The 25,841-nt window shown below is 43.7% G+C and overlaps 2 protein-coding genes across 3 annotated transcripts in view; one reads left to right on the forward strand and one right to left on the reverse strand.

The window, feature by feature from the left end:
- POLA1 (DNA polymerase alpha 1, catalytic subunit) overlaps positions 1-9,500 on the reverse strand; it is a 226,278-nt gene extending 216,778 nt beyond the window's left edge. The window contains exons 1-10 of one of the 2 annotated variants that reach the window (XM_048493186.1): positions 9,295-9,498; positions 8,317-8,441; positions 7,969-8,065; positions 6,815-6,895; positions 5,364-5,479; positions 5,082-5,144; positions 4,522-4,620; positions 3,604-3,796; positions 3,096-3,240; positions 1,887-2,065 (exon numbers count right to left, since the gene is read on the reverse strand). In XM_048493186.1, the coding sequence (XP_048349143.1) occupies positions 1,887-2,065; positions 3,096-3,240; positions 3,604-3,796; positions 4,522-4,620; positions 5,082-5,144; positions 5,364-5,479; positions 6,815-6,895; positions 7,969-8,065; positions 8,317-8,441; positions 9,295-9,346 (1,150 nt within the window). In that variant the 5' untranslated portion in view covers positions 9,347-9,498. Of the gene's footprint in view, positions 1-1,886; positions 2,066-3,095; positions 3,241-3,603; positions 3,797-4,521; positions 4,621-5,081; positions 5,145-5,363; positions 5,480-6,814; positions 6,896-7,968; positions 8,066-8,316; positions 8,442-9,294 lie in introns of both variants that reach the window. The other variant, XM_048493187.1, reaches the window with a different exon arrangement.
- A 204-nt stretch (positions 9,501-9,704) lies between these two features.
- Positions 9,705-25,841, forward strand: part of PCYT1B (phosphate cytidylyltransferase 1B, choline) — a 65,499-nt gene continuing 49,362 nt past the window's right edge. The window contains exon 1 of the mRNA XM_048494487.1: positions 9,705-9,959. Within this exon, the coding sequence (XP_048350444.1) occupies positions 9,861-9,959 (99 nt within the window). The 5' untranslated portion in view covers positions 9,705-9,860. The remainder of the gene's footprint in view (positions 9,960-25,841) is intronic.

Here is a 25,841-nt window from a genome sequence, read left to right on the forward strand (position 1 = left end):
CTCTGATATGCAGATGAAACAGGTAAAAGTTGGCATCATAAATGTTCTTGTTCTTGCTATCAGTTCAACATGTATTATGACGGCAGCCTGAAAAAAGAAGTCAAAAGTTCCCAAATAGTTGATAAGGATCAGACTCTGCCAACAATATTTACAGAATCAAAATCTTCATGAGTCACAGGATAACTGGCACAACTTTGTCACATCAAAAACAAAGTATTACCTAGCCAAGATTAAGGAGCCAGTGTGTGCTTTTTCACTGAAATAGTTAATAAACATAAGGAGGAGCATCCACTTAAACATAGAGTTCTGTGACTTGCAGCCAGTGATATTTAACATCACACATAATTAAAAAAGCTATTCCTTTTGACAAGTCAAGGCTTCAAAAGAGCTTTTGCTAGGTCGTCCACACCAATGTATCACTCCTATCGATTAATGTGAATGCTCTCACACTTATCACACTTATCAGCAGGGACCATGCAGTCATGGTATGGGTTTCTATATAATGGAGGGACTCTGCCAAGGGTCTAAGAGCATGTGAACTAAGACAGGATTAACACATCCGCAGTTCTCCCACAGCCATCACAAACAGTGCAGGAAAAGTGAGGTAAATACACCACCCTCTTACGCCACATCACAACTAGATGAGGAGGGAGCTGCAGTACTCAAAGTGATGCTTCTAGTGCAGAGAATGCAGAGGCTTAAGGTTACATTAGCAGAAGGTTACATTAGCAGAAAGCTTCTCATCTAACCCAGAGATCAACAGCATCAGAGTAGCAGACTAGGGTTGGGGGGGACATTTACTAATAACTCATCCATCTCATGGTTCTTCACAGGCACTCAGTTTTTCCCATAGATTAGTAATCGTTCCCGCCATACAGAGGTAAAAAGCAAATTAGCAGAAAAAATAAGCAAACAAGTTCAAACAGGCCTGTCCTAGCTGATTACATCATTTGTGAAAGAATCTTTAACTAAAATGTTACCTGATACACAAAGTCAAAGGATTAAACCATTTGGAGCCATAATCTATAGCTGTTCAGTCAGCATATAGAGCTATGAAATTGTACTGTTCGCACAGTTACATAAATCCTCTGTGTAATACTGTTAATGCCTCATTTGCTGTAACGATCATGATTCTCTTAAACAAAGAAGTAATGTCAAAATTTATTTTTCTCTACATTACTAATTGAAACCAGGTGCAGTCTTTATTATTCATCCTTGAAAAGTTATGATGACAGCATCTCTTCTCGTAATCAAGGAACAGAAGTCTTTTCATAATTATGCACCATTCAGAAACCACCATACAGAATCCAAGATAAAACTTAAGCACTATGCAAGGGGCTTTGGGGATAAATTCCCCCCCCCCCCACGTTAGTCACTGATTTCACCAGAGCTTCATTACTTACTATCATAGAACTGTTATGTATAGTCAGCACACCAAAAGACAGTATCATAATTAAATCCCCTTCCAAGAAATAAATAAACATTAATTCCAAAAAATCACTTAGGCTACAGAACTGAAACATTAGCCATTAACCTCCATTCTATCCATTTCTGAATTTGACATTCAGTTAAATGACAGAGATCACGAAATAAAATTCCTTTCATATGGAACTTTTATTAGAACCCTCTTGATCATTATTATTATTGCTAACAATACTACTTAAGCATTTAACTATTAAATACTTTCCCAGTTCTTTTATAGCAGCCACGCAGCTCCTCCCACTTGCCATTTCTCACTAGCAACTCATCTTCTCTTTAAGTGCTTTGTATTATGAAAGCTGTAGCCAATGCCTGTTCAACTACAAAGCAGACTGACACTCAACAACCAAGAAAAATGCAGAGACTCCTTAAGCACAATGGAGAACAGATTTCAAAGCTATACATACCTGGCTGATTAAACTGATCTTCATAAGCATCTAGCCAATAGAACCGGAAGACCTGATGCCCATCTTCTCCAGTTACAACTGGAAGCTCACTAGAATCTACTTGAACCTCTGAAACTAATTGCTCATCATCATTTTCAGTTACTTTGTCCCAACAGGAAATATTACAGAGAGAAGAGCTTCTGAAAAACAATCCATGATAATTTTTAAAAGACGTCTATTTGAAATGGCAATAATCAGTGGTGTACTGCCACAAAATAGCTTCTGCGTGGCCCAGGCCACGTGCCCAGTCCCCAGTGAACTCCCCCTGCCCCACATGCCTACGAAACTCCCCCACCCTGCCGCACCCTGCCAAACTCCGCAGCCCTGGCAAAAAAAACCCAATTAACGTTTTCCTCCACTCCAAGCAGTGCCTGCTGGCAATACACTGGGGGCAGGGCCAACCGGAGGAAAATGTTTGTTTGTTTGCAGTTGTGGCGGCCTAGGGGAGTTTGGAAGGGAGACAGGGAATTCAGCTGGGGAATAGTAGGGGGCGGGCCAAATGCAACCCTCACATAATCCCCCCATAGATACACCACTTATTCAATGAACCCTCTTTTTTCAGAACAATGAAGGTTGGCTGTTGTGGGTTTTCTGGACTGTGGCCATAGTCTGGTAGTTTTTGCTCCTAATGTTACACCCACATCTATGGTGGGAATCTTCAAAGGCTTGTCACAGTATGAAGTGTTTCTCTCCATGAAACAGCATGAAGTGAAGTGGTGGGGTATATGTTTTGTCCATCTCACAGTTTGGGGGGAAGGGAGAGAGACATATTTGCATGTTTCTAGATGGTGAGCAATTGCATCACTCCACACTGTGACATGAGAGAAACCCTTCTTAATATGACATGCCTCTGAAGATGCCAGTCATAAATGAAGGTGAAACATTAGCAAAAAAACCTACCAGATCACGGCCCCACAGCCCAGAAAATCCACAACAGCCAGTTGATTCCAACCATGGAAATCATCAACAATATAACAGTCAAAGTCCTTTATACAAGATTAAACGAAAGCCAGTTAACACATTGAGAAGTTCCTGTATGATGCCTTTGTTTGCCGTGAGATTTTCCCCACAGATAATGATATTAGTAAAAAGTCTGGGGTAGAGCCAAACAAGAAACCACAGTAGTCTTCAAACATGAAATATGAGTCTGTTTTCATACGGCACACTTGCCTTGTTTCTTGGTCTTCCAACTTTAGCCCTTCCTCCAACTCTAGCCCTTCCTCCAGGGATATGACTTTTTCTGCTACAATTCCTGTGTCCTCCATAGATTCACTGAAGTCTTCATCTTCAAACTCCATAACAGCCTGCTCATTTTCTGTAATTATTTCATAATGAGAGAGGTTTAACATATCAAATTACAGAAATACTGCTATACAGTAAAACAATATCAAATACTAAACAATAAATTCATTGACTTATTGAGCAAATTTACTTTTTTCTTTTCATCTGCATTTTGTTTTATATAACTATACCCTGGAAAAATGAATTTCCCAGTTTCTCACCATTGTAACTCACCACCTTACCTTCAGGGAGTGTGTTACCAAGTATCTGATATTATGGCTCTAATTCACAAAAGCTCAAGCCACAATATGTTCATCTTTAGGATGCCCCAAGACCCTTATTTTGGCTACAACAGACCAACACAGCCTTCTCAAATTCGTCAAAATATCATGAATACCTTTAACACCTTCCTCTTGCTTAATTTTTACCAGTTCTCCATTTTCCACAATTTGAGTTCTGTTTTCAGGATCACCAGCTGCTTCTTTGACTGTCTGTGGTCTTGATGCATAGACTGAATAGTTGGATTGAGATGAATTCAATGAAGAAATTTCCTTTTTGACAGGAGTAACCATTTTTGATGCAGAAGTTCTCTATAAGGACAAGCATGTATTAATTAAACCTAATCATTAGTGATATTGCTTATCCTTACTGAACATCTACAGTACTGACAGTGCAATCCCATGAGGAATCCATTGTAATCAATGGTTTAAACTAGAGTAGTTCTGCATAAGATTCCACCATGGTGGTTTTACAAGCAGTTTGTTTCAGCAAAGAAGTAACAAACGTTAATCCTTTTTAGCTAACATTTTGCTACCATTTGCATACAAAACTATATAATACTCCAATGGAGAAATTAATATTGCACTCCTGCCTGCATTCATTATACTGTGCAGAAGGCACAGAACTCTACATTATAGCATTATGAGTTGATCCAGTCACCTACGTCATGCAATATCATACAATTCCTTTACTTACTACAGCCTCCAATGGTCCCATAATTTTTTGGTGGTCATTGGATAGCCCTCTGCTTTGGATCAACATAAAGGTTAGTTGGAACCCTCCCTCTCCAAAAGCAATGTCTAAGTGGAAATAGCATCCCTATTTAAGCTGAGTCAGGGTACAATTTGTTTCCCCGAAGAAGACCGCTGAATTGGAGAAAACGCAACTGGATCAGAAAATACTGTGTTAACATTACTATTTCTATTTTTCACTGGTTTGCACAGCAACATATCAAATTATCAAAAGGCACGTTTTCAAATAAATGACATTAAAATCAAAGAAGCAGTGAGACTAGTGTTTTGGTTTGAAACATTACCTTACAGATTTGAGACTGCACAGAGAAAGGATTTAGTGATGTTCCAGAAAGTATCTTCTTTTTTTGCATTATAACTGGTGGTGGTGCTATGTGAACTGACTAAAAAAAACAACAACACAGTCACCACTTTAGAAAAATTTGCCAAAGAAAAAGCAATTCTGTGTTGTGCCTCAATAGGATAACACAAACAATAGATTCACATAAACATGAAAAATGTTTACAACAATGATCATAAAAGGTTTAGTACAGGCTCACTTTTCAGCATGAAAACCCGAAGCATCTTAAGACTTATTTTTTAACTAAAGAACAAATTTCTCCTTATATACCCCACGAGCTCCATGAAATGATACAAAGCTACAAATATTCCTGGACTAGAGCTGGCACTGGCAAATGAAGTTCATCTTTGAGTCAAATTATTTATGCTGAATTCAGTTTTCAAAAATTTAGTTAACATTTAAGACATTCTTTAAAGTAACTGAAGACAAACCAGTTGGCTTACAGATCCATACTCTCAGGGCTTACTCTTCTACCATCTTCCCAGAGCACATTTGAATTCCTACCTCTGCATTGAGATCTTGCAAGATATCTCCTAGCAAATCATCCTTAGACAGATCAACAGCTTTCTGTAAAATGAGATACAGTATTCAGTAGATGTTCAAAAACAGATTTTAAATTAATTGAAATCAACTTGAAATCAACTGAAGCGAAACAATCCTGTGTTGTATTTGTGTTTTCAGAATATACAAATATAGAAATGACCACCATCACCCCTGCAAATAGTGTTATATTTAGGCAAACCATATGCAGATATTGATTTCCTCAAAATTCAGCAGATAACTTACATCAGTATTTTTCTTCCCACAGCTAGCCATAAACATAGATTTAATCGTGTTTGGTTTTGATACTATGGCCTTCTTCACATTTTTTTTATCATTCACGGAAGTTCTCTCTCCTCTTCCTACCAAAATAATACATTCATTAATGGAACCTTACATTATCAAAAACATATATTCAAAGAAATTTAAATTATAACGCTGACATTTTGTAATTTATTGGTTTTAATGCATTTGTAACTACATATAGTAGCCACTCTGAGTCCATCTACAGCTGAATATCAAGTCAAATAAAATAAATAAATAACATAAAATTATGCATCTTATTAACACCAACAATCAGAGGTCAATGTTTTATATCCCAGTCCCACTTAATGAAGGATAGATTAAAGCAATACAGCAATACATAGTGACATTAAAATAATACAAATGAAGCCACTTTTACGTAATAGCTCTCACCACGAACTCGTAAGAAAGAGACTTTCTGTGGCACACTGAAGTCAGGAAATTGTTGGTGAATCACTCGCTATACATGGAACAATAAAAACAGTCACCACAGTCATGCTTGCTGTTCATCTGCCCAAGGGCTCCTATTGTGAAACAGCACCTTCCTTCTTTCTTTTCTGCTAGTTTACATTCCACTTCACAGTCCCATGGCAAAATTTTCTTTCTTTGAATGCAGTATCTCAAATACAATTAAACTCTATGCGCCAGTGTTTTGTGACATATACCCTACTAATAAGCCAAAGCATGAATTCAGAACTCCGGTACAGATATGTAAAGGAACGACTCCCATAGATAAAGTTAATGTGAGCTTAACATTACAACCCCACAGATAGTAGGCCTCCATAAACCCCAAAACTCTCCAAACAGATAAGGAACTACTGATTCAAGTATATATTAAGAACACATTTTGATTTTGAACACATTTATCTCCACATCAGTTTTCTTAGAATGGCAGCAGTACCTTTTTCCTGAAAGTTATCCAAAGATTAGGAAATTAAATAACTAATCTCAGCAAAAACTAGATGTGGGTGCCAAAGGAAAAAGGTTTGTTTACCTTGATCTCCTTTGCTATGATATTGGGGAGGGGGGGTTAACAAGAAATAACAGTAAACATGCAGCGGAAGTATCTCTGCCCTTACAGTATCTGGCATTTTGAATATTGCAGTGACCTTTCCATATGAGCTTTTCACAGCCACAACCATTTCCAGCACTGGCTCATTTTAAAAAATAGCTTTGTTTGAATTAGCGTAACTGGCATGAAACATTAATGTATTTCAAGAAACATTTGAAGTGCTCCAAAAGCTCCCATTTCACAGCAAAAATATTTGCCCTTGCCCGATAAAACTACAGTCAAATGTGTTCAGTTCTTCATATGATGGAAAGAAAATCCTTGAACTATTATGTGTAATCTTGAGATCATGAAAGCAAGTTTCTGCTTTTAAAAGTTCACTTACTTTTCTTGCTGGAATCAAGAGCATCATCTTCTAAATCTTCATCAAAAATCTCCCTTCCATCTTCTACATAACCAATACCATCTATACAAAGGAACAAAAATATAATTCTACAGCTGGATTCAGAAAGGTCCCATTATTTCACAAATGTTTCTGTTTAAACTGGACACAACTACCTTAAAATTTGCAATATATATATTGCTAAGATTTGTTAACCTAAATCCAGTTCCAATTGCTGATATTTTTTACACTCTGCTCACATTAAATTAAATCCTGCTAAAAACGAGTGACTATGTGTTTACAGAGCACCATGGTGCAGAATGGTAAACTGCTGTACTGCAGTCAAAGTTCTGTTCATGACCTGAGTTTGATCCTGATGAACATCAATTTTAAGTAACCAGCTAAGATGACTCAGCCTTCCATCCTTCTGAGATTAGTAAAATGAGTACCCAGCTTGCTGGTGGTAAAATGTAGACAACTGCGGAAAGAAATGGCAAACCAACCTGTAAACATGATCTGCCTAGTAAATGTCATGATGTGATGTCACCCCATTGGTCATTAATGACTCTGGGCTTGCGCAGCAGACTACCTTTACCTTTCTATTTGTTTACAGTTTTGCCACAGCACTCCCTGAAGAGGCTCAAGATAGTCTATCAGGCTGACAGATAGAGATTGGCCCAGTGTGACTCTGTCAACTCGATAACTGACAGTTTGAAATTGACACTCTAGTCCAACACTCTTACTACTCCACGAGCACTTTCTCATCCCATCTACATCTTCCATTTCATGACAAAATCTTTCTTGAAAACACTGCTTGTAAGACCGTCTATTTTCAATGTAAAATCACCAAGGCCAAGTCAGTTCCTATAAGCTGACTTAAATCTAAACAGTTTCATATTGCATTAATATGCTGAGTCTCTGTTTCGGAAGAAATTCAGAAACACCATCCCATGCCACAAGGTAAGCAACAGATTAAATCCATCGGGTCACAAAACAAATTTCACAAGCCATTTAAATTCACACAAAGAACTGCACACATTCTAACTTTGCCAGATACCAAAAATTTTCCTGTATCACATCACAAGCAAAGTAAAAGAATAACAGGTCCCATAGTGTTATTTTAAATTAAAATAGAAAATTAATTCCGTTTCACAAACCATCATCCACAATCCAGTCATCATCTTGCCGTTCCTTGACCATCTTTGAGTATTGTTCTTCATCAACTTCTTCATAAACACTTGCAAATTCTTCAATCTGCAACAAATTTGACAGTAACCATTGCTGTACTGCTGTACTGTTTCTTTTTTTCCAAATGGACCAAGGATGTCCAAAATGTGCAGATATTAAAACATTATCATCAGAGCTTTTATTTAAACAAAGGTCCTCAGCCCTGGAAAAACCCAGCATGTCTGGTAAGTCAGAAGGTATACACTCTTTCAGTGCAGACAGCTATTTCCCATGCCATTATATATACAAGGTAAAAACAAACCAAAACATTCTATTACCTCATATTTTATCTTTTCACCAGTCTTTGCCTTTTTTAAACGTTCCAATGCTTCCAGTCTGCCTGTTTTACATTTTTTCTCACGTCGAGAACGGGAGGCTGCCAAATTTTGAGAATCAGCTGTTTCTGAAGAGAATATAAATCAACAGAGGTTTAAAATACATTGGGGAAATATAGCTGTGTGTTAATGCTTGTGTACTACAATTATCAGTCATTAATAGTGCAATCTTCAGCAGTTATACATTTCTAGAAATGATGACTTCAATTGAATCAGAAGAAGGTAGCTCTCTTTAGAATTGCACTGTGAATTTCCTATTAAAATATGTTAAATGTGTAACTGGTTTAAGGCAGAATCAACCAATAACTTCTTCCAAGAAAGTCATCAACACGATCAAGAACTGCTATATCCTTTGTTGTACCACCTTACCAAGAAATGACTTTCCAAATGCAGAAAAAAATCCTTGAAACGATTTAACTATCTATCCAACTGTTTTATGTCGATCTGAAATTAAGTTCTGTAGTTATAGCATTAGCACCATGTTTTTAAGAGTTTGGTAACCTTTTTTCTGACTAGGATACAAAGAACAAATGCACAACTGATGCTACTTAACAGAAAATTATTAGCTACCATCTACTCATGCCTACGAAGTCATCCAGCGAACCTTTTCCAATCGTTCTTCACCACTCGAGACTCCTGGCTCGTCTAAACAACCCTCCCAGTTCGCGAGTGAGCTCAACCTAAAGCCAAACAGAGTGCTTTTCTCGAGGGATCTACCTGTGCTCGGCCTGTAAGCGAAACTAAGAGTGCTTTTCTCGAGGGATCTACCTGTGCTCGGCCTGTAAGTGAAACTACAGTCTCCAAGGCTTCCCTCCACCCGATGCCATTGCTGGAAGCCCCACCATTTAGTTTCCAAACAGCACCCCATCTCTACGCAGCAATGTATCCTCCAGATGCCCCTTCCAATGCCCGCTCTCTCACCTCCAAGGCATCTATCACCGGTCCCATCGCGCGGGGGGTCACTCTTATCCATGCTGCGGCCACTACCTTCTTTCACCCGGTAGTCGACTTCACCTTCTCGCGGCGTTCCCGCCAAAGCGCCTGAAACTGGCGCGAGAAACGCGACCTAAGCGCCCTGGCTAAACGAACAGCCAATCAGAAGGCGCAGCGGCGGTTCCGTCCTTCCTATTCCGCTCCAGGGTCGAGGAAGAAAGAGTCAGAGTGGCTGCGCTGCACGGCAAGGTTGTCACTGGGAGGAGAGACGGGAAAACGTGCGCGCGGCTAGGACGGCAAACCACGCAACGTTTCTGCTGTTTACTTTCCTTCGTGTCGAGTGCGACGTCAGAGGCAAGGGCGGGGGATTGTGGGATTTTCACGTGGTAAATCTGTAGCGGAGAATACACAAAGATTGGCATTATTTGTAAGGGGTGTAATTTAGTAGAAAGTTCTTTATATAAGAAACGGGGACTTTTGGCATCTGCAACTTACTGAAGTAAAAAAAAAACATCGATTACTTGTGGACATTTTCCATTGCGCCTCATTGTGCAATGGATTGTAGAGTACATGGCCCCAGTACAACTAAAATCAGTCATGATTTAAGGCTACTGTTCTCCAGATACTTCACTGAAAAGCGTCTGAACATACTTGTGAGTAGGATTACAGATACTAAGTACTTTTGAACTAAGTGGAATTTACTTCTGAGTAAACTTGAGAAAGATGACAGGCAATACATACCCCATGGAAAGTGATGGGGCTTTATTTAGTCGTAACCTGGTGTTCCATTGCTCCCAAGAACAAAATACTATTTTCAAAGAGACTTATTCATAAATATGTGGACTTTGTAATAACTTAAATGGATTTCAGCTGGTTTTAAATTTCAGCAAATTTGGGTTCCATCTCATTCATCTCCAAAATGCTTCATGTGACAAGTTAGCAACTCTCAAAGCTTAACAGGTTATACCTTCCCTTTATATTTTCTTTCCCTTCCCTGCAAATCCATTGATGAATTGCCTCAATATTGTGTTCGTCCAAATGGTTTATGAGCATACTTAGACTACATCAGGCTAGTTGAGGGGGGAGTCTCTCTTCATTTGCAAAATAATATTCTACATCCCCAGCGAGCTCCCTCAGTGTGCAAAAATACTTGTTTGTGAGTGGCCCTATATGACTTCCCTACTCACAGTCACTAACCATCATATTTTTTGTTAATGTGAACAAGCTGAATCAGGGTCATGAAATACCACATGAGAAATACTACATTTTGAAAAAAGAGAAAACCTTGATCTCTCCTTTGCCATTATGCATACAGTCAGGGGACAAAATATATAACATGCAAGGTATCAAGTGCAAGTGCACGATGCAAAAAGTTTAGTGGGAGACTTTTTAAAAAGAAGGCCTATTTAAGATTACTCTTTAAGACTATTTAATATAGATGGTCAGGGAGTTGCTGCAGTCACCTGCAGCAACTTTTTTCACCAGAGGATGTGGGTAGCTATACCTGCAGTAAGTGCAAGTTGGTTTCTCTCCAAGAGAAGGTCCAGAAGCTTGAAGTCCAAGTATTTCCTCTTCAGCACATTAGGAAGAATTAGGGTTTCCTGGACAGAGTGGAGCAGATGGTACTGGGTGGATAACACACTGGGGAGTTCTCTGAAGGACAGCTCTCAAGCAGAGTATGTGGGCATTTGGAGGAATGTGACACATAGAAGTAGAAGGACTATGAAGCATTTTGCTACAGAATCAATTTGAAGTTCTTTCCTTTGTCAGTGAGATTAAGGAACGGGCACATGAGCAACAGTCAGTCCTTGGAGAATGAGCAAGTGACAGAAGGTTCAACCCATTGAATGGTCCATGTTAACTCCAGAGAAGACAAGTGATGGTAGGAAACTCCCTGCTCAGGGGAACAGAAGAAGTGATTTGCAGGCCTGACAAGATATCTTGAGAGGTGTGGTGGGGCAAAAATCTATGATATCACAGAGAGTTTGAAAAGACCTGTCAACTCCAATGACTGTTATCCCTTTCTTTTGATCCACGTGGGAACAAATGACACTGCAAGATGTAGTTTTCAAGACATCACAAGGAATTTTGAGGCTCCGGGAAAGAAGCTGAAAGATATGAATGCACAGATTATAATTTCATCTCTACTCCCAGTTGAAGGACATAGCCGAGGGAAAGAATAGTGAAGGTGAACAACTGGCTTTGCAGGTAGTGCCTCCAGGACCACTGAGGCTTCTTGGATTATGGTCTGCAGTTTCATGAAGATGGAGTGCTGGCAAGGGATGGATTGCATCTCATGGCTGTAGATAGGAACATTTTGCGTGGGAAAGTCACAAAGTTGATCAGACAGGCTTTCAACTGAGTTATGTGGGGGAGAGAGACAGTATTCAAGTGGGCAGGAGTTCATCAAGTGTTAGAGATAATAGTCCAAAGATTATGGAGGGAACTGAGTAAATATTCAAGACCCCAACAGCGGGAGGGGGGAAAAGCCCTTATTCAACTAGGGAGAATGAACCATGACCTTAGATGTCTCTACTCTAATGTTAAGAACATCAAAAATAAACAAGACTAACTCGAACTCTTAACACGGCAAAGCAAATATGATATAATAGGTATCACTGAAACCTGATGATATGAGTATCATGATTGGAATGTAACAATTGAGAGGTATAACCTATTTCAGACAAATATACCAACCAGGAAAGGAGGAAGAATAGCATTATACATCAGGGATTATAATACCTGTGAGTAGGTCCATAACTTAAATCCTTCAAGCCAGGTTGAAAGCATCTGAGCAAAAATTAAAGGGGAGAGAAACAGTGATCTTGTTGTGGGGGTCTATAAGCCTGACTGAAGAGTTGGATGATGTTTTCCTGGAACAGATGACCAAAGTTTCCGAAAAGAGAGAAGTAGTTGTAATGGAAGATTTCAATTATCCTAATATTTGTTGGGGGTCAAACTCAAAGACTGTAAGGTCCAACAAAATCCTTACTTGCTTTGCAAATAATTTAATGGTCCAGAAGGTGAAAGAGGCAACAAGGGGATTGGCTATTTTAGATCTGCTCTTAACCAACAATGATGACCTCATCATCATTAAGTATACTAAAAGAGAAGGAAATGCATGATGGATGGGAATTTCTTAAAGATGAGATCTTGAAAGTACTATTTCAAACCATTCTAGTGAGGAGAAAAAATGGAAAGTGTCTAAGGAAACAAGTTTGGATGTCTAAAGACCTTTCAACTAATCTAAGATTTAAAAGGGACATGTACAAAAAAATTGAAAAGGGGGGAAATGTAAATAGGAATTCAAACAAATAGCCAGGATGTATATGAATAAAGTCAGAGAAGGTACAATGCAGAACAAGCTCAGACTTGCTGGAAAGGTTCAGAACATTTTAAAAGACTTTTTGGGGGTTTTGTCCGTAGCAAAAGCAAGAAAAAGTATACAGTAGAGCCCCTGTGTAGAGAAGAAGGCAAAATGCTAACAGGTGACAGAAAAGGCAGAACTACACAACACCTTCTTTAGCTCGATCTTTTCTCAAAAGGAAAACAGTGCTCAATCAGGTAGAAATGGAACAGAAGATGCAGGAGGGGAAATTCAGCAAATAATGAATAAAGAGGTAATACATGGTTACTTTAAATGAATTCATATCTCCAGGACCTGATAAACGGCATCCTTGAATGTTAAAAGAATTGGCAGAAGTAATCTCAGAACCTTTCAATAATGTTTGAGAATCCATGGAGAACTGGAGAAGTCCCAGCAAACTGGAGGACAGTTAATGTCTCCATCTTCAAAAAAGAAAAAAAGGGCCCAAACAATTACCACCTGACATCAATACCAGGAAAGATTCTAGAGCAGATCATTAAACAGACAGTCTATAAACACTTAGAAGGGAACACCGTGATTACTAAAAGTCAGTATGCCAGACTAATCAATCAGTCAATCAATCAATCAATCTTTCTTTCTTTCTTTCGTGATAGAGTGATGTTTGGTATGCAGAGTGCTGTGGATGTAGCATATCTGAACTTCAGTAAAGCGTTTTGACAAGTGTCCTTAAGACATTCTTGCAAACAAGCTAGAAAAATATGAGCTAGAGTGACAATGCTACTGTTAGATGGATTTGTAATTGGTTGACTGACCAAACCCAAAGGGTACTCATCAATGACTCATCTTCATCCTGGAGAGAAGTGACTAGTGGAGTTCCGCAAGGTTCTGTCCTGGGCCAAGTGCTATTCAATATTTTTATCAATGACTTTGGTAATGGAATAGAGGGCATGCTAATCAAATTTGCAGATGGCATCAAATTAGGATGGGTAGCTAATATCCCAGAGGACAGGGTCAGAATCCAATCCAAAACCTTTATTAGGCATAAAACCGGTGTGTGTCAAAGGGTCAGAATTTAAAATGGCTTGGACAGATTAGAAAGGCGGGCCAAAACTGAATTTCAGCAGAGATAAATGTAAGAGACTAAACTTAGGCAGAAAAAATGAAATATACAGATATAAGATGGGTGACACCTGGCTTGACAACCGTACATGTGAAAGGGATCTGGGAGTTGTAGGGGTGAGCCCGCGGACCCGGCAGAACCGTAGAAGGAGCGCCAGGCATGCCGGTGCAGGCTACGGCCTTCCGGTCGCACATCAGCTTCCCCCCAACCCCCGCTCCCCCCATGAGTCACGGGTCATGAACTGCCTGACTCGCGGTCACCAGGTGTCCCATACAAAGGGACACAAAGGCTCCTGCCCTCAGGTGAAGATTAGACCCAGACATGGATGCTTCCTCCCGCACGTAGCAGCCCGATGAGATCATGCATCACAAGATGATCTCCCGCTCTCCCAACCTCCCAACCTCCCATTCTCCGCCGCCTCGCCTCGACCCCTTTACACTTCCCATTGAAACCTCTAATAAAAGGTGCGTGAGGGGCGAGCGCACGGCAGAGTTGCCAGGGATCACGGGATCCCGCACTTCCTGCTTGCTGGCTCTCTCCACCAGATGATGAAATCTCCGCGTGTCGCCTCTTTCCCCTGGGGACCCTCGTGGGTACGCTAACTACAAGCTGGTGCCTTCTAAAACCCGGAAATCTCCTCTAACCTCCGCTGCAGGACTTTACCGTCGCCTGGGAAAGGGCTTCTTGGTACCGATCGTCCGCTGGATCGGCGCATCCAGGGATCTGCGTTCTCTGACACTCTCTCTTCTGATCGAACCACCAGTAAGCATGGGCGCTTGTAAAAGCACGGCTTTTGACAAGCACGTTAGCGTAATCCGAAAGCGCTTAGCGTAAACGCTGGGCAGGGTCTCCGTGAAAGAGAGTGGGAGCTGCGCCGAATTGGTTGAGAGGAGATTGATAGGCAATGTCCATGGTACCCAGAAAGGGGGACATTCAATCTTAAGGACTGGGAAAGCATTGGGCGCACTCTGCACAGAGAGCCCTCGCGCGCCGATGTCGCCATACTGACGTGGAGACAGTAAGTTATGTCGCCATCAGCCTGTGCAGGTCCATGGTGTTCCTTTGGCCATGGATCTCCCTCCTTTGATCTTTCACCTACAATTCCCCAAGCCCGGAATTTTCTCTATCCACTCAAACAGGACGCCTCGTCCTACCTCCCCGCTTTCAATTCGGTTTCCTCCTCATTCAAACTCTCCGCCAGGTTTCGCTGGCCAGGTCAGCTTCCTTCTTTCGCCTCCGCCTTCTGCTCCACTTCCTCCTCCCGCTTCTGAAGCCACCGCACCTCCGGGCCAATGCCACGTAATGATGCTGAAGCCTTTCAGAAAACTGCGCAGAGCCGCATTACCCACGCATCTGCAGAGGAAGGAAACCTGACGGAAGACGATGCCGACCTCCTCGCTGCCTGCCCAGCCCAACTACACTGGACCCACGCGGGGAGGACGGCGCCATCCATTGAGTATTGCCCCCATAGGCTAAGTAACGCTTCACACTCGAGCTCCGCGAAGGCACAATACGGGACGTGGGGATCACTCAGCCCCTATGTGAGAGGCATGTTGGAAGCCGGCATATGGAATCACATAATGGTTCCGGAGGACTGGAAAACCACTTTTCACATGCTCTTGAACCTCCTGCGCAATTTGTTGTTTGGGGAAAGCGAACACCACCAACAAGTGCATAAGCAGAGGAGCAGCCTCATGGCGGTGCCTATACCGCCGGGCTGCAGCTCTATGGCTGCTTAAGGCTACTTCACCCTTCCCCGACATGCATAGATCGTTCCGCCTGAGGCCACCCTTAAGGTTGCTCTCTGACTGCTCTCTACAAGCATGCGCTTGTAAGAGTGCCCGGCCAGTCGGACAGCGCCAACTCCAGAGCTTTTCCAACGCTCTCGGCAGAAGCCCCAGGAGCCTTTATCACGCTTGAATTCCTGAACAGGCTCCAGGGAGGGGTTCTGCAGAGGCAAGTCGGACAACGACGCAGCCCAACACGCAAGGCTCCTCATGCGGCTCACAAAGAGAACGCCTCCGCTGAGTGCCTCAGGGCGATCACGGGCTTAGGGGAAGAACCCCGAAGCTGGCCGACATGCTTAAGTAAGGCTTGCCAGGATATCGGATCTTCCGCCCATCAGGTTGCCATGCCCTCCTAGTCCGCAGCCCCTCTCCACCACCCGGGACAGCTCCCAAGACGAAAGTGGTTCAATCCAAGTGCAAGCAGGGACATTTCCGGAGGGATTGTAGGTCGCCTGGTGGGGGGGGCTTACAACCCTCTCGGGAGCGGAGGGGGGGGGGTTCTCCCCTGGGAGACGCAAGGCCCCCAGGGAAGCTCCCCGACCAAATGCCCCCGATGCCGGGAAGGCTTCCACTGGAGAAGCGAAAAGTGCCCGCTGAAACTCTTACCTGGGCCAAATTTCCCCAGCCTCCAGGGACCAAGGGAGGAGAATACTTCAAATCAGCCCCGAGAACCAAGGCCCGAACTCCAAGCCACCTCCTCCCAGCGGTATCTCCCTCCTGCACCCAGCCTCCTTTCCCCTCTAGTTTGCAGTAACCAATGAGATCCTCGTTGTCTCCCACTCAGTACAGCGTATCCCATCCCCCCCCCCCAGAGTGTCAAGCCGGGTTGGATCTCTTGCCCAAAGCCTCGCCACCGGCTGAGCAGGGACTGTTCGCTGTTCTGGGAGTCATTGGACTCCACACACCAAGGAGCCGCTCACATTCAGGGAGTGGACAAACATCCCGCAGGGGAGTTGCCCAGTGGAACCAGCTACGCACAGCCGATCCCTTCCTGCCCTACATGCTGCCTGCCGATTCAATAAAGGCTAATGCAGCCCGGACTGCCATCCAGGCACAGCCTGCACTACAGTAGCGGGCGCGGTAGAAACGCCTATCGACAGCCTCCCGCCCATACCTGGAGCTCTCACTATAGAAGGGGTGTCCATTCACGGGACTTGTGGGACACTGGGCGCCGAATGCAACTGTCTATCAGAGTTAAGCCAAGTGGGCTCGATTCTCAGTGGACTTCACCGTAGGCTTGCCCGCTGCCAAGATTTGGGGTGGGGGAAGCAGACCACGAGACGAAGCACCTCGGCCTCGGCCACGGTGTCCAGCAGGGTCCAGGGGCTTGAGCGACAGCCTGGCACAGTCCCTACTTCCCATCGCTTTGGACACATCCATGTTAACTTGTGGGGAAGGGATCTCATGAGTCAGGTAAAGACGACTCTGGTCTGGGACGGATAAGTCCTCTCCCACCATGGCCACTACCCAGAAGAAGAACAGATAGCAGCTGGCCACGTTGAGATCCCCACCCCTCGGCTTTGACTGTGTTTCCTACCTCCAATCCCAGAGCCCCTCCCGGCCTCTGGGAACAACACCCCTCTTTCTTTCTCTCACTTTGTCTCTATTTTTTCAACTAGCAAAGGCGGGAGGGCCACCATTGGCTGACTGGCCCTCCCCTGGATAAAAAATCTGGGCCCGCCCTGGTACCTCTGCAGCACCAAGCCAGTGGACAGGGCCCCAGGCTAAAAGCAAGGAAGATGCTGGCCGCGACTGGGGGCTCAATTCACTCACAAACCGGTTTCATGCCTCGAGTGATCATGGCTTAGAGTACCATCATCACTTCTAGATACCCATATTGTTTTCTCCTGTTTTCTGATCTTATTTCAGCACCTTTTAGCCTAAACTGCTCCCTTAAGGAGTGGTTTCAAGGGCATGGCATTCTCAAGATACTCAAATTCGGGATTCCAAATTCTGAACGCCATGCCTGCCCTCAACCTCAAGTATCAATGTAAGTATATCTGCCCCAGGGTGGAACCTCCCCAGCCCTTTGTCCCAAAGACCAACTCCCAAATGTGTGATTGTCTTGTTGTTCTGACGATTCCCTCCTCTGAACGCAATTCCCCAAAGTCCCTTTGTCCTACAAATTAGATACATGCATACCCATAACTCCCCCCCTGACGGGGTCCACTCTCTCTCTCTAGGGCTCGGGCCGCCAACTTCAACGCTGCCCCTGGATGACGCCTTTGAAGCCAACTCCACATGGGAGTTGCCCCTGCCTTTCGTAAACCCCCCCCTGTCCCATGCCAAAACAAACTAAAGAAAGGGGAGCAGGTGGGGCCTCCATGGTTCCTGCCCCCCCCAAGCAGAACCGAAATTGAACAATCTTGAACCTGCTCTCAGGCTCCACTCCCACCTGGAGCCAAGACTAAGCTTGGCGTGGGCCTGGCCCCTTCATAACCTGGGGAAGGGGGGTATGCTTCAATCCCTCTCCTGCAGGTCCCTCAGTGGATTCCAGCTTTCGGCCATAAGCGTCCAGCCAACCCATGGAATGGCACCACCAACCAACCCGAACCTGAGAGATGGGAGCGGGATCTCCCTGGAAGATCCCGGGCCCTCGCTGACCTCAACGGGAACTACCGGGCCAGCGCCTAGAACAGCTTGAGGGACCCAGATGACTCTGGGGAGACGCCAAGGCAATGACCGGGTTGGCTCGAGCTGCTGGCGACAGCGGAGGCTGCCCCGAAAGACACCGCGAGGGTCTCTGCGCTGCCATTCTTTGCGTATCATCACTGCAAACTCCGCAGTCACCATCATCTGCCTGCTCTGCTGCTCTCTTGCCGGGTGGACGCTCGGTCACCCCCCTTTGGAGACCAACCAAGTCAACATCTGGGAGCTGCTCCGCTGCCGCTGCCAACGCCTCATCCTTCTGCCTGGGCCAGTATCTCGGGAGTGGGAAGCTTGCTAAGCTCCTGCCTACTCCCCTGTCTGCAATGCTCCCCCTTGAGATTTCTGGAAGAGTCGGGGCTCTGAGCCCTTTCATGAACGCTTCGGCCCATCCGTACTCCATGAGTAACTGGGATTGGGGACCCGTTGTTCAAACCCTCTCCGCTGGCTTCTCATCACCTGCAAAACCGTCGCCAACCACGAAGTCCAACACTCTGCGCCTACATTGCTAATGTGGCGGGACAGGGAACTGGCCCGGAGCCCAGTCAACTGGCTCGGCCAACTGGAACTGCACTCATGTTGAGGCACATTCCCCCCATATATGGGGAACATCCTCCTCCTAAAGGCTGGTTCTGGACTTGCATGGGAGAGAACCTTCAACTACATTCCTGCTTGCCTTTCTGCCGAACTCTTTTGTTGCCTTAGCCGCCTTGCAGCATCAGTCTCCTGCCTCAGTGCTCCACCTCCCAGGAGCTCCAAACGCCGCCGCTGTTCGCTCTTTCCCTCGACTCCTTCCTGCCGGTCGCTCTTTCCGAAGCCGAAGTGCATCGCTTCCTCAAGCTGACCTCCCTTGGTGGGAGTCCCCGGACTCAAGTACCTATAACGCTAAGACCATATTGGCCGGCTGGCTCTGTGCCCTTTAAGTGTCCATTAATCTCCACCTCCACCGCTTCTGGATGCTCTCCTGGCCTCCGAAAGCAACAAGAACTTCGGCTGCTTAATTTTAGATAATCGTGCCGCTATTGATTATTTGTTATTACTCAGCATCACCAAGGTTGTGAGAATGTACATAATATGTAGTTGTTTTAATCTCTCTGATAATTCCCATTTGATTCATATGGCATAAAGTTCGTGAGTTGGGCAAGATGTTGTATCTAATCTGAAATAATGCATGCATAGTTGCCTCACTGGTGGTCAGCCCTTTGGAGCTTCGGCTGGCTGTTGGGGATGGTTGGCACTATTGTACAATTCCTTTCATTGGTCTGATTGTATGCTTTGTCGTTGGATCTTGCCTTGTTCAGTGTGTATCTGCCTTTGCCTGTAACATTTGGAAGGAACCCCTTGACTTTCCCCTACTTAATGAAATCCTTCAGGGTCCTCATGTTGCACAAACAGCTCAGCCAGGCTGAGTAAGTCCCTTGGGGAGGCAAGCATCCCCCTGTCTGCCCCCAACTGATTTGGCCTCCTTCCTAAAATATAAGAAACGGGGAGATGTAGGGGTGAGCCCAAGGACCCTGCAGAACCATAGAAGGAGCGCCAGGCATGCCGGGTGTCGGGCACGGCCTTCAGGGCGACATCACGCTTCCCCCCCAACCCTCGCCAGCCCTATGAGTCATGGTCATGAACTGCCTGACTAAGGGCTACCAGGGTGTCCTATACAAGGGACACAAAGGCTCCTGCCCCTGTGGTAAGATTAGACCCAGACATGGATGCTTCCTCCTCAAGCATCGTAGTAGTCTGGAAGGAGATCATGTATCACATGATGATCTCCTCGCCTTCGCCTCCTTCGTTTCTCCTGCCTCCGCCCCACCCCCCTTTACAGCACCCCCATTGAAACCCTAATAAAAGGTGTGAGGGGCGCGCGCACGGCAGAGGTGCCAGGATCACGGGATCCCGCACTTCCTGCTTGCTGGCTCTCTCCACCAGATGAAATCTCCGCATGTCGTCTCTTCCCTGGGACCTCGTGGGTACGACTACAGGAGTCTTAGTAGACCACAAACTGAACATGCGTCAGCAGTGTGCTGCAGTAGTCCAGAAAGCCAATCTAATTCTGGGCTGCATCTATAGAAGTACAGTGTCTAGATCAAGGGATGTAATAGTATCACTCTATTCTGCATTGGTCAGACCTCACCTGGAGTACTGTGTCCCAGTCTGGACACCACAATTCAAGAAGGATATTGACAAGTCGGAATGGATCCAGAGGACAGCAACCAAAATGGTGAAAGATCTAGATTCCATACCCCATGAGGAGCGGCTTAGGGAGCTAGGTATGTTTAGCCTAGAGAAGGTTAAAGGGTGACATGATAGCCATGTTAAAATATTTGAAGGGATGTCATGTTGAAGATGGAGCAAGCTTGTTTTCTGCTGCTCCAGAGACTAATACAAGGAATAATGGATTCAAGGTACAGGAAAAGAGATTCCACTTAAACTTTAGGAAGAACTTGCCGACAGTAAGGGCTGTTCAACAGTGGAATATACTGCCCCAGAGTATGGTGGAGACTCCTTCTTAGGCAGTTTTTCAACAGAGGCTGGATGGCTATCTGTCAGGAGTGCCTTGATTGTGTATTCCTGCATAGCAGGGGCTAGGACTAGATGACCCTTGTAGTCTCTTCCAGCTGTATGTTTCTATGATTCTGTGACTTTTCTACTGAATTGCACTGACTGTTGGAAAGTCCAATACTTCTGACTAGTCTCACTGAGTTTTGGATAATTTCCTGTTGAGTATGCTTAGAGCTGTCTCTTTAAATGTGGTAAGTAATTCTGTGATGCTGCAACACTTGTGGAACCTATTTCTGATAGGGTTGACAGCTTTGGGTTCAACATCTTGAGAGATTTGAGGGGTGGGAGCCTGGAAGAGTAGGGTTTAGGAGGGAGGATCTCGGTAGGATATACTGCCATTCCAGTCCACCAACCAAAATTGCCATTTTTTCCCCAGAAGAAGTTGAATAAATGTTCGAAATAAGTGACTGATATTGTCTGGAGATCAGTTGTAATTTTGGGAGTTTTCCAGTTGGGTTGGCAATCCTAACTTCTTAACCGACACAGTTCCAAGGAGCAGCAGTGGCGTAGTGGCTAAGAGCAGGTGCACTCTTATCTGGAGGAACCGGGTTTGATTCCCAGCTCTGCCGCTTGAGTTGGGGAATTCAGATTAGCCTGTGCACTCCCACACACACCAGCTGGGTGACCTTGGGCTAGTCACAGCTTCTTTTCGGAGTTCGGCTTCAGCTCCCACCCACCAGGTGGTTTGTTGTGAGGGGGAAAGGGCAAGGAGATTGTAAACCCCTTTGAGTCTCCTATAGGAGATAAAGGGAGGATATAAATCCAAACTCTTCTTCTTCTTCTTTTTCCATAGGATCAGTTTTCTGTGCAAAGATTCCAAATATTTAAATGTGGAAAAATAAGAAACCAGAGGTTTGAACCATACATACTAAACTGTTCTGGCCAAAATAATTTGTAATTCAGTCAACACGAGAATTTAAGCCAGTATGCCAGTTAACACAGTCATTTCTTCAAACCACAGCAGCAGTGCCGTTTAAACAATTGCCTTTTTACCATTATCCTAACAATTGTTTGCTCAAAAAAACCTAATTGTTTCTTATTGCTTTCATTCACAAGTAAGCTTTCATTCACAAGTAACCTTGCAGGGTAATGCTAGTTTTTCCTTGATGTATTATTCCGGTGGATTGACCTCCCTTTTGGTGGGCATATGAATGTGTACGGGCTTGAGAATGGGAATACGGGCAGGCAAATTTGAGTCATCCTGTTGCATTCCTGGACTCCTATGGAGAACCGCTGATATGGCATAAGATCTGCATAGTCTTGAATGTAAATGTCATTGTCTCTGTCAGTAATCTTATCAGGTTATGCTGACATGATCTTTAAACTTTGTTGAGCAGTACAAAGAACAGCTTGGAGCAACCTTTGCCCTCTGAGGTAAGAAAAAAACTGAAATTTGATGAGGTGACTCATAGGAACTTTAAATACGTTCAGTTCATAAATGAAAACTGCAGGGAACAGAGTGAAAGAAAAGCCATTTTGCAAGAATGGTTGGCCGGCAGAAACACAAGATAGAAGAGAGGTGTCCAGATACACACCCCTACAAATATCAGCGAAAGGTGAGTGCTTTTTTAGTGTTTGCTCTGCTAACTGTAACATCATATATATTTTCCCTGCAAGTTATGATGCCATTCTAAAATCAGATAATTACTTCTAAAACTATACATTTTATTTAGGACTATTTAAACACCCATTAGTAGTTGCGTAAAGATTTGTGTGTATCTTTATTAATCTCTGTGTGTATCTTTATTAATATAATTAACAATAAGTGATGCTGAATTTTCTAAAGCAGGTAAATGTCTCTTCCACCCAGTCATGCCATGGTGGTCAACCTCCAGATAGATAAATAGAGAAAAGCAATAATGTATACATATAAAACTTGGTAGAAAAATTATTGTTCCTATCAGCATAATAAGAATCTACCACTCTCTATTTAAAAAGTGCTATGTTTTACAAAAGTCACTTGGCACAAATTCTTTTACAAAAATCACTTGGCACAAATTATCTATGTGATTAGGATAGCAAAAGCAAATGTAATAATGTCATGTCATTTAGGCTTGTCATGTGTAAGCATGTATTTATAATACCTGTACTACACTACTTATGTTGTGGGGCCTAGGCTGGTTCACAGAAGTGGAAACTTGTGCAAGTAAGTGAACTCCACTGGAATGCTCAAAAATCATAAGTAGAACATTTCAGCTTCTGTTATCTAGGAGTAAATTATAAAGTTTTGGACCAGATTTACATATAGTTAACATATAGTTAACTGTGGCCAACTGAAATTTACATATAATTAAATGTGGCCAACAAAACAGAAAGAATCCATGTCTAGCACTAAAGGGTCAGTAACGTATTACTGCTGATTAGTGCTTTTCATTCATTGTGATATTGTCTGTCATTCATTCTTGGACTCCTATGGAGAACGGCTGATAGGGCATAAGATCTGCATAGTCTTGAATGTTCGTAAATGTCACTGTCTCTGTCAGTAGGAATATCTCCAGCCTCAGTAATAAACTGCTACATTATCACAGAAGAGGAGTACCTTGGTAGTGAAGTATATAACATTGAATTCCTATACTGAGTTACACCCTTCTATGTCGATTGAAGTCAGTTGGCTTCTAAGGGTGTACCTCTGCTTAACATTGCAGTTTAGTCAATTCAAAAGGATGGGTATCTTGGGATAGCTAAGAACATAAGAACATAAGAACAAGCCAGCTGGATCAGACCAAAGTCCATCTAGTCCAGCATTCTGCTACTCACAGTGGCCCACCAGGTGCCTTTGGGAGCTCACATGTAGGATGTGAACGCAATGGTCTTCTGCGGCTGTTGTTCCAATTTCACCTGGTCTGTTAAGGCATTTTGCAATCTCAGATCAAGGAGGATCAAGATTGAGTAGCCATAAATCGACTTCTCTCTCCATAAATCTGTCCAAGCCCCTTTAAAGCTATCCAGGTTAGTGGCCATCACCACCTCCTGTGGTAGCATATGTCCAAACACCAATCACACGTTGCATGGAAGTGTTTTCCCTTTTATTAGTCCTAATTCTTCCCCAGCATTTTCAATGAATGCCCCTGGTTCTAGTGTATTGTGAGAAAGAGAGAAAAATCTCTCTGTCAACATTTCTCACCCCATGCATAATTCTTGTAGACTTCAATCATATCCCCCCCCTCAGCCGCTTCCTCTCCAAATCCAAAGAGTCCCAAACGCTGCAGCTCCTCTCCTCATAGGGAAGGTGCTCCAATCCCCAATCATCCTCGCTAGTTCTTCTCTGCACTTTTTTCTATCTCCCTCAATATCCTTTTTGAGATGCGGGCGACCAGAACTGGACTGGACAGTACTCCAAGTCGCGGTGCGCACTCACTGCAAAAGTTTTAGAGTATAAGGGCATGACAATCTTTGGCGGTTTTATTCTCACCCCTTTCCCACTATCCCCAGCATAGAGTTTGCCTTTTTTTTACAGCTGCCATGCATTGAGTTGAAGCATTTCCCATGGAGACTATCAGCTAAGGCGCCCTAAATCCCTTTCCCTGGTCTGTGACTGATAGCACTGACCCCTGTAAAGCTGCAGTATGTGAAGTTTGGATTTTTTGCCCCTATTGTGCATCACTCTACATTTTGCTACATTGGAACTGCATTTGCCATTTCTGAGCCCACTCTCACCTAATTTTATCATAAGGAGTCCGCTTTGGAGCTCTTCAGCCGTAATCCTTTATGGTTCTCACCACCCTACACTTAATTTGGTATCATCCTGCAGAAAACTTGGCCACCACGCTTACCCACCCCCCTACTCTGTCCAGGTCATTTTATGAATAGGTTAAAGAGCACTGGTCCCAAAACAAGATCCTTGGGGACAACACCTTACATCTCTCCATTGTGAGAACTTCCCATTTACACCCACTCTTTGTTTCCTGTTTCTCAACCAAGTTTTTAATCCATAGGGAGGACTTCCCTCTTATTCCTTCATTGCTGAGTTTTTCTCTCAACAGTCTCTCTGGTGAGGAACTTTGTCAAAAGCAACTTTGGAAATCCAAGTAGAACCAATGTCCTACGGTTCACCCCTGTCCAAATGCCTGTTTACACCCTCAAAGAACTCTAGTAAGTTTGCCAAGACATTGTGATTTGCTCTCTGCAAAAGTTTTCATGCTGGACTCCTTTCTCAGCAGGTCTTGCTTTTTCTACATGCTTTATAATTTTATCTTTAATGATAGATTCTACTAATTTACCAGGAACAGATGTCAAACTGACTGGCCTGTAATTTCCCTGGTCCCCCCTAGATCCTTTCTTAAAGATTGGTGTGACATTGGCCATCTTCCAGTCTTCAGGGATGGAGCCTGATTTCAGGGATGAGTTGCATATTAAAGTGAGAAGATCAGCAATTTCATGCTTGAGCTCTTTAAGAACTCTTGGAGTGAATGCAATCTGGGCCAGGGGATTTGGTAACGACATTTAGTTTTATCAATGGCTGCCAGAACTTCTTTCCTTGTCTACCACACTATCTTTACGCAAGTTCCCTCTGGATTCAGCCTCCTCACAGAAGCTTCTTGGTTCCAGGTGCAGGAATGTTCCTCCACCTCCTCTTAAGTGAAGACAGATGCAAAGAATTCATTCAGCTTCTCTGCAAATCTCCTGCCATCTTTTAGCACACCCCTTTGTTCCCTTTGTCATCTAAGCTGGCCTACCGCTTCCCTTGCTGGCTTCCCTGCTTTTGATGTAAACTTGAAGAACTGTTTGTTGCTGAGGTCTTGATGTTCGCAGCCATCGCGTTCCTCATAATCCTTTTTTTTGCCTCCCCTTTACAGCTAACTTGGCTTCTCTTTTGCCACCATTTTAGCTGTTCCCTCTCTCTTATTCTTTCATCAGTCAAACTGGACTTCCATTTTCTAAAAAAAGACATTTTCTTTTTTTTCTTGATAATTTCCTCAACCTCTCTTGTTAACCATGAGTGGCTTTCTTTTTGGACTGGGTGCTGCCTTTTCTAACCTGTGGAACACATTCCAGCTGAGCTTTTATTACTGTGTTTTTAAATAACCTCCAAGCATCCTGGACAGTTTTGACTCTCTTCTTTGATTTTCCCTTTCAGCTTCCCAAGACTATCCCC

This window comes from Sphaerodactylus townsendi, linkage group LG04 (genome assembly GCF_021028975.2).
Source record: "Sphaerodactylus townsendi isolate TG3544 linkage group LG04, MPM_Stown_v2.3, whole genome shotgun sequence".
Classification (NCBI taxonomy): Eukaryota; Metazoa; Chordata; class Lepidosauria; order Squamata; family Sphaerodactylidae; genus Sphaerodactylus; species Sphaerodactylus townsendi.